This window comes from Rousettus aegyptiacus, unplaced genomic scaffold, assembly GCF_014176215.1.
Source record: "Rousettus aegyptiacus isolate mRouAeg1 unplaced genomic scaffold, mRouAeg1.p scaffold_m13_p_3, whole genome shotgun sequence".
Taxonomy (NCBI): Eukaryota; Metazoa; Chordata; class Mammalia; order Chiroptera; family Pteropodidae; genus Rousettus; species Rousettus aegyptiacus.
Genome location: NW_023416306.1, coordinates 59189986 through 59203798, shown reverse-complemented (window position 1 = coordinate 59203798; position 13813 = coordinate 59189986). Strand labels below are relative to the sequence as shown.

Sequence of the window (13813 nt, the reverse complement as noted above, 5' to 3'; positions counted from 1 at the left end):
AAAATACACAGTCCTCTGTGTACTAACATCACAAGCTTTTGCTTCTTCAGGTTTTCAGAGAAAATGGAGGGTACGCGCTTGGAGCTATCATATGGAAGTCCTGAAGTGATCTTTCCTGGAGACCTTACATGTGGAGGAATTGATGGGTAAGTATCTGAGTCTTCAGATAGGGCTACAAGCCACTGGGAAGGGAAGGGGAGTGGCATTTCTTGAGCCCTTACTAAGTGTCAGGCACTGTGCCAAAAGCTTTTCATTGTCTCATGTTTTGATGATATACTTAATCTTAACATAGGGTGGACCTGACCTGTCCAATTAGTCCCTAGGGGATCAGGACACTTTATCCTAATATGAAAAGATATGACAAGTTTTCTCAATCTACCTCCTGCTTCAGTGAAGGTATCCAGGGGCCAAAACTAATAAGGGCAATGGCCTGATGGCCCAGCAGACAGTGATAGGCTTGATATAGGAGCTCTGGTTGGGGAACAAACAGCCATGCTGTATTAGTTTGCTATGCTGCATTTTAAAGTTCCACAGACTTAGTGGCTTCAAATAACACATATTTATTTCATAGTTTCTATAAATTAGGAGCCCTGGCACGATCCTTTAGAGTCCTATATTCAGAGTCTCTTAAGGCTATAATCGGGTGTTTGCCAAGCTTCCATGTTTACAGAAAGCATGAGTAAAGAAGGTCCTGCTTTTAAGCTTACTCAAGTTATTGACAAAATTTTACTTCCTTGTGTTGGTATGCCTGAGGACCCTTACTAGCTGTTGGCTAGTTGCCACCCTTCGGTCCTTGAGGCCACCACCTACCTGACACTTGGCCCTTTCCTTAGGCAGTCATAACATGCAGTCTGCTTCTCCTAGGCCAGCAGGAGAATATCTCTTACTCCTAAGGCGGTTCTATATAACATAACACGATCATCAGACTGACATCCCATCAACTTGGCCATATAACATAGCCTAATCAAGGAAGTAGTGAGTGGTTGAATCCATCAGCTTTTACAATTCTACTGGTTAGAAGCAAGTCACAAAGCTCATCTACACACGAAGGAAAGGGATTATATCAGGGTGTGAATAATAGGGGTCACTCTACGGTGTATTCACCACATATACCAACACTGAAGCTGTCGTCTTATTTTGCAGCATAAGACAGTGAAAACAAAATGAACCCTGGAGATAGTCGTATCTCAATATAAATTCTGGTTCTTCTGTTGCATGATTTTGTGCAAATTATTTCATCTCTCTTGAAGCTTTAGTTTTCTAATCTGAAAATGGGTATAACTATTATCTACATCTGTAAATATGAATATTCTGTCAAGAACCTCAGCCCAATGATCTTAAATATGAAAGTATGCACTTTCACTATTTTTCAAAAGCAATTGTGAGATGTATTAATTGTGCATGACACTAAGTAGGTATAATACAGGCAGAGTAATGGCTCTGATCCTGGCCTGTCCAAGTCTACAGACTATGAGTCTACCTGAAAAATTAGTTACTCCTATAAGATGGAGTATATATGGTCAATATGATTGGATTCATTCTCTCAGCAATTAGGTAACTACTAAGCACCAAACACTGTGCTAGGTACTAAGAACATGTAAATGAGAAAAATAGACATAGACCTTTGTCCGATGTGTTTATGATAAGTGAGAGAGACAAACAGCATTCATTCAATAGATATTTACTGAGGGTGTCATTTGTATATGGATAATTAACAGGTCAAAGCCCCTTACCCTTATGGAGATTACATTCTAAATGGGAAATGAGGGTGATGAGTAAATGATGAAAAAAAATGATAAACAGAGGATAATTTTAAATGATGACAGAATAAGAAAAGGGGATATGAGAGGGGTGGGGAGAGGCTATTTCAGGTAGGGTGGCCAGGGAATGAATACACAGGGAGGTAGAGTGGATGGCAAGAAGGAACAGCCATGTGAGAACCAGGAGAAGAACATTCTAGGCAGAGTAACTTCCTGTGCAAAGACTCTGAAGCAGAAACAAGCTGAGTATGGCTGAGGATCGGAAAGAAGCCAGTGAGAATGGATAGAGGTCAACATGGGCTCAGGTGGAGAGCAAGAGCCAAATCACACAGGGTCTTGTAGCCAGGATGTCTATGCTGAACTCAATTGGAAGTTGAGGAGAGTTATAAGTAGAGGAGTGATATGATTTACATCTTTCATGAAATGAAGTAGCTGCTAGGTGGAGAAGGTAAAATAGAGGAGTAAGAATAGAAGAAGGTAGTATACTGAACAAAAAATACATATAAAAGTAAATATTGTGATAAGTACAATAAAAGATAGGAATGGGTCTGCAGTGTACAAACAACGATCTTACACTCAGGCCATTTGCATTTTGGTGGCAGAGACAAACCAGACTATAACAAATAAAATGTAAGTATAATAAAAATTTAAGTAGCGGTAAGTGCCATGAAGAAAAAAAAATGGAGAAAGGGCTTAGAAAGTGGTGAGAGGTAATATTTTAGATAAGATGGTTGGGAAAGATGCACAAATACATCTGAGCAGAGACCCGAGTGAAGACTTTGAGAAGCCCTGGAAACGAAGTGGTTCAGGCAGAAGAACCGGCATGGTCTGGATGGACAAGAGTGTGTATGTAGGAATGCAGAAAATGAAGTCAGATCACTGGACCGTGTAACCCATGATGAGGAATTTCAATTTTATTCTAAATAGAAAATGACTGGGAGACATTTGTGCAGGGGACTCATGTGAAAGTGTCATGAGAATGCAACATCGGAATGGTCCCGATGGAGGGGCTGATGGAATGCCTCTCAGAGAAGATGACACGTAAGCTGAGGCAGGAAGAATGAGTAAGAAGACAGGTGTCACACAGGGGCCAGTGCGGCATTCCGGAGGAGGCGGGAACAGCCAGTGCAAAGTCCTGATACAGGAAAGAGTTTGAAGCGCTGGAAAAACTAAAAAGCGAGTGAGGCTGCAGTAGGATGAAGAAGAGGGAGAACAAATGTGGAGAGACAGAGCGCGCAGGGACCACCACATGCAGGTAGTGCGTTAGTAGCTTGAGGTTACGAGAGTGAGACTCCGTTTGTTTAATTTTCCATATATATGCACATCTTTAAATGCACAGTATCTCGGTCAGGATTAATTATATTTTAGGTAAGGTCTGGCCTTAGCAGTCTTTATAGACACAGTGAATATTTGAATATTAAACAACCAGGTCCAGCCGACTTAAAACTCTGGATTACTTAAGGTGTCTCAAATATATTAGGAACCTATTAATTTTCAGTATTTTTCCCAAAGATGTAGTAAAATTAGGAAAATACTCCACCCTTTTCAGTCGATATAGTATATGAATTATATTTTCTTCTTGAATATGTTCATCCGTGAAACTCTATTCCTTTGAGTTTAGCAACATTTTCCTCAAAATTACTTGTGTTAACCTGTCCTTTATGCATTTTGATTATTTTTCAGTGTCGGCATTTAGGAAAGTGAAAGCTCTGGCTACTAGATTCAGTACACATCCCCTACTCTTTAAGGGAAGATGGACATATTCATTAGCACACCTATCTGGTAGATATATTGAGGAGAAAAAATATACCAATCACGACACAGAGCCCCAAAAGACAAGAAGATGGATATGACTCAGGTTCTGCCCTCCAGGAAAAACAGCACATTTGGTGTGTTGTGGAGCCAAGGATTTGGAAGCATGAATACCAAGTAATATATGTACTGATTTTCAATTCTACCACCACCAAACATCTTATAATCACTATATTGATTCATCTTTGGAAGATGACTAAGAGGGCAGCCCATGAGAAAGAAGTATAATAATCTTGATAAAATATCTTTCCAGGGATTCATATGGTATTTTAAGATTATTGGGAATTTTTACTTCCATAGGCCACATTCCACAAACAAGATTTGGATGTATTATAGAAAAATTCTGAATAGATTTCTAATAATTCCAATTTACTATTCCAATCTCAAGCATGCTGAAAAAAGCTAGACCATGTAGACATTCAAGGGGAAAGTATTTCTGTAAGAACCAAACTCCGACTGTGCACAGTGTTTTCATGTTCAAACTGCTTTTTATCTACTCATCTTGGAAATCTGTATTGCATTATGACATCAGGGTCAGAATAACTTTAAGTGCAAACTGAATAAAATTTTTGTCATAACCTGTATGCTATGGCTGGGAATAAAACACAACCCAATCTGGCCACATCTCATACTATTTAAGGGGAAGATCTCCAATGCAGTACCATGAAACAGATTTGCGAAGGGTAAAAAAGACAAACTTAAAGACATCCTCATCCTGAATCAAGTCCATTTCTCTATTGAAAAAACAACCACTAACATACAAAACCAAGCAACTACAGATCAAACACATACTAAAATAAAATAAGATGAATGTCAAACTAGTCCTGCACTGTTCATTATGAAAACCACTGCCCATATGGGGCTACTGAGCATTTTAAATGTGGCTCGCCCAAACCAAGATGTGCCATATCTCCCCCACAACGTATCAGAATACTCAAATAAAAAAAATTGATTTATATTTTCTCTGATCATCTTTGCTCTCAGATACTATGAGAACTGGGGCTCACGATCAGTAGAATGGAACTTGTGCATGGTACTTTTCATGTTCAAATTATTTATTTAAGCAGGTTAGAAATTTGCACTGGCTTATGCTGTTCTTGTTAGAATAATTTTACAGTCCAAACTGAAAGACTTCACAGCTCTCTTCTATGTTCTCAAAAGCCCTACTTCGAAGACCTGTGACTCATTCACCCTCCTCACCTCATAAGGAAGCTAGACTTTCCGAAGGAATTGGCCGTGAAGCCCTCTGAGCCACTCTCCCCAGAGTGTACATATCTCATGTTAGACAGTGAGGTCCCAGAAAGCGGGGACCCAACCTCGGTCCTGTTTCCACCCACACGGCATCTAGAATTGGTCTTCACGTAAAAATGAATGCATTTGATAAATACTGGTTACATGGGAAGAGCTGATGGTTTAGGGAAAAGAGTTTTCACTCCTCTTTTTTATACTAGAGCAATTTTATCATATTAGCTACTGACTGCCAACTGTTTATTCAAATATCCAAGAGCCTCTGGCTGCCAGACATGAGCTGGGGGCTGGGGATGCAGTGGTGAATAAGCAAGGCACAGTCCTGTCCTTACAGGGGAGGACAAACAAAAAAAAAAAGCACATACACCACACAATTAGAATCACTGACATGTACCACCAGGGAAAAGCAGCTAGCACTGTAGGAGGAGTGTTGAAAGGGGAACCTAACTTAGTCGGGGGTCAAGGAAGGCTTCTAAGTAACCACTCCACGGGACCTGAGGGAACCGTCTCCCTGGCAAAGTGGTAGAGAAAAGGCAGGCTGACCATACAGGCAGGCCCTTTTAAGCCAGTTAAAATTTTTAAACTTAATCCTAAAAGCAATGAAAAGCCATTGAAGGATTTTATGCAAGATAATGATATGATCAAATGTGCCTTTTAAAAATGTCACCCTGGAGGTAGGTAAAAGCAGATGTAGGACCTACACAGAGCATATTGACAGATTGGTAAGAATTAACCAGATGCTCTTCGGTCATTTCAACAGACACTGAGTTTCGAGAATATAAAAGATGTGTATGTTCCACAACTACAAGATCAGAAAGCATCCTACAGTATTAATCTAATGCAAGATACTCTCAAAGTACCCTCAAAACTTTACTTTCCACTGATTCTACTGGCCTGGCCATGCACATTTATTACCTGGCATTAGCCTCTGTCCTGACCAAAGCTAGATCTTGTTTATTCAGGAGCAGTACCCAGTAAAAATCCATATTGGCTGACCAGCTCATGGGGTCACAGAGAGGCTGAGTGGTCAAAGTATTTAGCAAACTGCATGAGTCTGGAAATATTCTTTGTGCTCCTCTGTGCCCAAAGGTGTCTCTGGGTATTTGCTGGATTCTTGTGTCCCCTTCTCAAGGACGCCTGGGTTCTAAACAAGTGTACTTGACCAATCTGTGTCTTTCAAGAGAAGTAGAGTCAGTGTCTGTTCTCAAGGAAACAATTTCACAAAGGAATCTAATCACATCTATCGTAAACCAATTAAACACAGATCATCTACATTCTGTAGAACGAGTGTATGATGAAATTTTTGTTCTGGACTCTTCTGGTGACAATTATTTGTATACATATGTGGCCAGCCCATATATAACTGCTTTTCTAAAATGAACCTGGGATTTCCTGGTGATGGCTTTTATTGTTCTCCTTGATGGCAGATGTCTATTCAATTTTTAAATAGCCATAAAACTAATGATATGTGGGCAGCTACATAGCACATTCAGCATTCTATTAAAAATGTACCATTTCTAAGAATTCAAATCTTCCTCAATTACTTTCTCTTTATTAAAATAAGTCTTAACCCCACAATTTGTTTCCTCTCTGACTTTCCGTTATAGCCCTCTAACGGCGAAGGACCCTTTGTAGTTGAACTCATCCTTCTCAGAGGCAGCATCATGCAATGTAAAGTGCAATGACTTAGGAAGCCGTCACACCTACCTGGGTTCCACTATTGGCTTCATCTGCTCCTGGGTAAGTAACTTTAAGAAAGTTTCTAAAAATCTCTGGCCGTTGTCATTTGTTTGTTTGTTTGTTTTACCTGCATAGAACAAGGCTAGCCTCCCGTTAGTTTTCTAAAGCTGCCATAACAAATTACCACTGGGTGGCTTAAACAAGAGAAATTTACTCCCTCATAGTCCAAGAGGCCAAAACCCTGAAATCGAGGTGTCATCAGGGCCGGCTCTTCCCAGAGGCTCTCTGGGAGGATCCTTCCTTGCTTTTTCCAGGTTCTGGTGGCTCCCAGCTCTCCTTGCCTTGGGGAAACAGAGCCCCGACCTCTGCCTCCATTTTTACTTGACTTTCTTCCCTGTGTCTCTTTCTTCTCTTCTTATAAGGGCACTAGTCTTTGGAGTTAGTTAGGGCTTACCCTAATTCCAGGATGAGTTAACCTCAAGATCATTAATGAATTGTATCTGAAAAGATCCTATTTCCAAAAAAGGTCACATTCTGAGGTTGTGGGTAGCCCTGAATTTGGGGGGAAATTAGGTATGCACTATACGTACCTACAACAGAGAATCATTCCATTCTACTCACGAACACTAATGGGTCCCCAATGAGATTTTGTGTTACAATGAATTTTTAGTCCCTTTTCTATACTTTAAATTGTTCAGCTTGTTTTATTTTTGCAATCCGAAAAAAAAGGCTACTCTTAGAGATGACAGAATGTATATAACTAGCACTGTACTGAAAATGCATTAGTGCTCAATAAATAGTATATTTTTCTTCCCCTTCCCTATATTTATCTTAGTCCTACAGCGTGTTACTAGCAAAATTCATGTGTAAGTCCTAGGTAATCAGAGAGCACTTCAAAGTTCTATGCAGAGATAAAGACATGTATTTCTTTCCCCTATATAATGATTTGTTATGGTGAGCATTTCTCCTTTTAGAATTTCACCTATTACATTGCTTAAATACTAAGGAATACAGGTATATTTAAGTGATCCTTACACTTCTGTAGAATATAAAGGTCGTGAAGAAGGCTCTGGGTGAAGATCAGAAACTTGATTTTTGTTATTTTTTGCCTAATTTCTTAACCAGTTAGTCCACTGTCAGTTAAGTGCCTGGTTACTATAGCTTACATATTTACTTCTAGACTTTCCTTCTTCATATAATCCCATTTCTGATGTAGTTTAAGAAAAACAAAAATAGAAACATCATTCCCACTTAGTTTGTTCATCTTTAAAGCAGCAGCTGTAAACAAAGGTTGTGTGATGGCTGCAGCTGGCAGCAGGAAGCAGTGAAGAGCTAGTCAGCACTGCCTGCCACACTTGCCTGCTTCCTCTTATCCCCACCTTTCCTTTCATCTCTTGTCTAGTAATGTTTAGTATCCAAACACACTGAGGCTGGCTCTGCGCCTGGGCTATCTCCTCTAGTGCCGTCAAAGATACCGGAATCCCAGCCTGAAACTCCCAAAGAAACTAGTCTCAAGAATAAGCAGTTTTCCAAATACGAATGCATTCCACTTAAATACATTCAGTCTTGTTTCAAGTATCTATACTCTGGGTTAGAAACTGCTATAGAGGAAGAGTGGGAAGGAGGCTGATGATGTCGGCTGCTTTGCTCTATTACATCTTGTACTTATAGAGATTGCCCAGTTCTGCCTGGTTCTCTTTTCAAGGTATAGCTCCATTATCTCTACTATGATTTCCTTCCCTTAGAGTATAATAGGTTAGCATGAACAAATGCTGATGTGTGCGAGGAATCAGAATTAAGAACAACCCTCCAAAGACTTTATTGATGCTATATGAACAGTGAACAGAAACCTTCTGTATTTCACAGAAACTATTCAACCTCCCACCTTTTCATATCTTCCAGGAATGACTATATCTTACCTTAATATTATTCTAATTTTTTTACTACCATCCCTTGAAAATTAAATTTCATTAATAATAGCTTGCAGCCATCCTGACATTATATGCCACTCAAGCCATCCACATAATTTTGTTTGTCAAATACATCACAGTCAGATAAAATGCCACGGAAGCAATCCTTTAAGTCACATCAATGTATGTCTTAAAAGGGCTCCCATCCCAAGTGAAAATGCTATACCTGAAGTCACTGAACCTCCAGAAAAGTTGGCTGTGGAAGCAGTAGCACCAAACCGAAAACATCTATCAAAGAAAATTAAAGGTTACCTGGAATGATACCCTGAATATATGAAGGGACCCCTTACCTGGATTGGGTTGAAGGTATTCAATTGTTTTAGTCATTATTTCCATCACAGCCCTGCTGGTGACATCTACTTTCTGAAATGAGAAAATAAATATTCTAAGTGACAGAAAATTATTAGCTTTAGAACCTTCGTTTTTGCTTGAACAGATATACAATTACCAGCAGTGCAATTGAGTAACCGATGGAAGGTGAGGAGCCGAGGAGCTGTGAAGAGTAATAATGGCTTTGCATCCAGTGTGTTCCAACAAGACTGGAAAGCCTACTTATTCAAAGAGGTACCTGGTAATTTTCTAAAATTTGTTTCAAAATATACTTCATTGTCTTCTGGCAAAATAAGGTAAAGATAGCTTCCTCTTCTCATAAGAAGCTTGAAGTGATCTCTGAAAATGATTCAACATTCAACTGGCCCAGAAAGCCCCACAAAATCATGCAAATCAAAAACTTCAAATCTCCATGTTCTCTTTAAGAATATCAATGAACCTGCCCAGGTCTTCTAAGGTACGCATATCCAAAAACCCAGCAAGTATCCGAAAGGTGCTACTTTATGGAAGCCATGCGCCATTATAATGTTCCATCGGTACAATGCTAGAGTTGGTAGGTGTGCCCAAACCAAACAGTGGGGCTGGACAAAGGCTCCATGACCACCAAGAGTACTGAATTTTTGCTATACATACCTAAAAATGCACAGTAATGCTGAACTTAAAGGTTTTGATGTAGAATCTTTGATCATTGAGCAAATCGGGTAAACAAAACCGCCAGAGGGGCCCTGAATTTACAGAGCTCACAGTTGGATTAACCCTACATGAGCTCGCCCTGCCACACTGCGATGATTCTTACTAAAAAAAAAAGTAAATTGTTCCTAAGCCAGAAGAGGAGGTTGCACAGAAGAAAAAGATATCCTAGAAGAAACTGAAGAAATAAAAATGTATGGCCTAGAAATAAATACAGCATAAAATAAATGTAAATAAAAAATAAAAAATAAAGTGGAGGTAATGAATTATATTTTGCCCCTGAGGCATTTACTGTATGTCTACAGTGGCCCAGGCATGACAGGTTTCACTACCCTAAAGAAAGTAAAATGCAGCATCAACTTTGCTTATTCAAGTAGGAGACAGAAAGTTTATTAAACTTCTGAGAATATATTCAGTATCTAATCAGTGTGAACTTTTGGTTAATTCTTTTTTTCTTTTTTCTTTTTTTACCAGTATCTTTTATTAGGTGTTAATTAGGATATGAAAGAATTCAGGGGTGCCAGGCATAGGTCACAGTCGGGAATGCAGAGTGAGGCCTCCACACTGGGTCCTCTTCAGTGGTACTTGCCTTGCCTCCATGTTTGAGTCCCTTGTAAGAAGGGCAGTTGAAAAGCACATAAGCTGCCAGCACCTCAGAAACCCCAGCGATGCTCTCTTTCTTCACACTGACCTACTTGTTGTAATACTGGTAATAACTTGTTTGAAATGCTCCAGCAATGCCTTTAGGGGTGAAAGCCTTCATCAGTATCCAGGTTGGCAGCCACCCGAATTTAATATCTATGAGTTTCTTTTACCTCAATGGATTAACTGATGCCATCTTGGAGTCCAAGGTCAGTTAACTCTAAATAAAAATCTTAGTGCTAGAGTCTATCCTTGCATAATTCTGAATGGTAAGTATTTGCATTTAGCAGGTCACCATGATTCTTCTTGTTGGAGAGGCTGTGTAAGCTGTTCAATGAATTCAGGTCCTCTCCCATGAAATCTTTTTTTTACAAACATGTCTGGTCCGTTCATTCATTCTAGAGGGTAAATAACTAGTGAAAATAAATGCATCTTCCTCTCCAAGACATGCGCATACAATGTATGATACAGGTTTGAGTGAAAGAAATTCATTTTTGATGGAAGCGTTTCAGATATCAATTCAGTTCATGAGAAATTTCTGTGTTGTTTTAATTGGAGTTCAAGAGCTCTTCCTTCAATTCCAGGAAAATTTTCAATAACTTACACATTTACACATAAAATCACCCTTTCATGGACGGACAGGGTAAGCCTCCTTCACTTTCATAATCAGAAACCAAGCCGTAATCCATCATAAAACTTCATCTTTCAAAAGGTTTGGTTTTCAATATTTAATAATTTCCCATTCTATAGTAGTGATATTACTGTGTGTATAAGGAGCTGGCTGTTACTGTCATTAATAGAGGAAAACACTTTCTTTTATGAGGTCATAATGGCATAAAATTACATCAAAAGGCACTCTTACTTAAAAGATGCCTGTCTGCATATGAGCCATGTACAATGTCCTTTGGTTTAACTGAATATGTGCTAAACAATATTTAGTTCTGAAGTGGATAGTGGTCCCCTGGAGTTGGTCAGTGCAGGACTTGGGTGGTCATACATGGAGGTCCTGGAAGTACTAGCAAAATGCAAACCAACCTCTATATACTCAATGTCATGGAAATGAATTCAAAGGTTGTATGCAGAACAAACATGCTGAAGTCCCAGTTACATGTGAAAAGAGGAAAATGTAAATACCCCACTGACCAAATGACAGGATTTATGAAACTCGATGTCATCAAATGCCTCCAAAGCTCCTGTGTGGCTGTAATGGGAAGAAAAGTAATTTCAAAGGTCAAGGCTTATTAGAGAGAGTGCCAGAACTGTACGATGACCATTTTGATATTCTGTAGTTATCTAATATTAGGAGGCTAACCAATTTCTAATTTTCCCTCATCACTGTACTCAATAAGAACCGCTATCATTATAAAATGTTTTCTATTAGTCAGAAATTGTTTCAAAGACTTTCAATATCTATACACATTTAAACCTTAGAAACCCTATGAAATAGGTTAAGAAACTTGCCCATTCTGACTTTAGAGTCCAGGTTCTTAACCACTACTTCTTGGAAGAATAAGCTCATAAAAATACTAGCAATAGAGATTTCTCCCAATCTGAAGAGAGAGATCACATCAGAGCTAGGAGGCTCCCTGTACTATCTTCTAGAAGGGACTGGGGACCTTACCAGCCCAGCTTTACATACTTTGTGCCCAAGTGAGGCACATTCCTAGTTACCTAACCATCACTACAGAACAAGCTCTAGCTGAACCCTTTTCACTGGAATGTAAAATAACCTTCACTTGAAATCTACCTCTGAAAACAATTTTATCTAATATAATAATTATTAAATAAAAATGTATGGCCTAGAAATGTGTACAACATTATCAGGACATACCCCAAACAGGGAACAGCTATTAGCAAATTTATTCACTAGGGTTTTGCTCTTGATTTTACTCTGACAGATAATCACTTGACAGAGTTAATGAACAAAGGAGAAAGAGACCAGTAGAGAATTTAGTCCAAAGCCTTTAATTTTTTAAATACACAAGTCTGAACCTAGAGAAGGGAAATAAACTCCCTGAGGTCACACAACTAGTGTGGCTATGACAGGAAGAAAAGCAGTCCTAAAAGTCACAGATCAGAAAGTTTCCAAGAAGGAGTACTGGAGGAACTGACCTATCCAGTGACCATCAATAAGCAAGAGGTGAACTGATTTCCAACTTTTCTCCATCTCTGTCCTCACTAATAGTGTCTAAGGTTCTTTTTGCTCACTCAACTATCCTGTGTCAGCCAAGGACAGGCTGAGGGCCATTATCCTGTGAGAACCTTGAGTGTGCCTTGTTGGGCACTTGCTGGGAAATCTGTTTATAGACCTAAATTGGCAACGTCCAGCCCCTATCCTCTCATTAATGGGCCTAGTGCACTCGCATGAATTAAGAGTTCCTCTTACACCATTTACTATAACTAGCAAGAGCTTTTCCCATTTGAAGGCGGCACAGTTGAATTTATGACTAGCTAACATTTTCCTCAGTGCCCAAAGTTTCCTATTATTTGAAAATAAGTTTTGATGTGTCCTAAATGACAACTTCCATTCTTATAAGTGTCTGAGCTTCTGTTTCTTTAGCTAATCTTGTCTGTATGGGGGTAGGAAACCATCAGGAAAGGCTGTTCAGGGGAGGTAAAACTGTAAATATATACAAATATGATCATGTTTTCGGAAAATAAAAACTCTACATGAAATACTTTTCTTTTCTGAAGGTAAAAGCATAGGTATATATTCTGGTTTTTTTTCCTTCAATTTTCTCACCCAACATTTTAGCAACTCGCAATACAGTTGACCACTGAACAACATGGGAGTTAGAGATGCCAAACCCCTATGCAGTAAAAAATCCATGTATAACTTTTGACTCTCCCAGACATAAGTTGTCCCTCCATATCCACGAGGGATTGGTTTTCCAGGTCTCCCTGCATTTACCAAAAGCTGTGGATGCTCAAGCCCCCTATATTAAATGGTGTAGACGAACACACACATTCAACCCTCAGCATCTGAAGACTCCAAAACACAGATCAAATCGGTACAGGTATTTATTGAAAACAAATCCACATATAAGTGGATCCTTGCAGTTCAAACCTGTGTTGTTGGAGGGTCTACTGCACTTAAGAGTTCGAAAGTTCTTCCTCCACTATCCAGTCTTATAATTTACAGTGTTGCGTAGAGAGAAAAATAGCTCCCTAAATCTCTTTACTCACTATAGCATTTTTCTTCTTCGGCTAAGGCAGGTGTTGGCAAACCACGGCCAGCAGGCCAAATCCAGGCACTACCTGTTTTTACCTTTTAAAATGGTTGGAAAATTTCAAAGGAAGACTGATTATGTCATTGCACATAATAATTATATAAAATTCAAATTTCACGGTTCTTAAATAAATTTTATTGGAACATAGACACATTTGTTTGTTTAGACACTGTCGACAGTTCCTTCTGCAAGGGGAGGGAGCTGCAACAGAGACCATGGAGGCCCTCCGGCCTACAAAGACTAATATACTTCCGAAAAGTGCTGATCCCTGGGCTAAGGTTCTATTTTTGCTGAGACATGCTACACTGAATCTATGAATGATGCTGACCATTTGCCAGCTGCCTCCGTCTCTAAAGACAAGATAGAAGAGAACTGAAAGGCATCAAATGACTAGAATGGGGTTATTGTTTGGAGGCATCTGAATATTACCTTTTTCCACTGGAAAAAAATA

The 13813-nt window shown here is 39.3% G+C and overlaps 1 protein-coding gene across 1 annotated transcript in view; it reads right to left on the bottom strand.

Moving 5' to 3' along the window:
- SH3GL2 (SH3 domain containing GRB2 like 2, endophilin A1) overlaps positions 1-13813 on the bottom strand; it is a 174467-nt gene that overhangs the window by 24965 nt on the left and 135689 nt on the right. The window contains exon 3 of the mRNA XM_016136822.2: positions 8761-8833. Coding sequence (XP_015992308.1) covers positions 8761-8833 — 73 coding nt within the window. The remainder of the gene's footprint in view (positions 1-8760; positions 8834-13813) is intronic.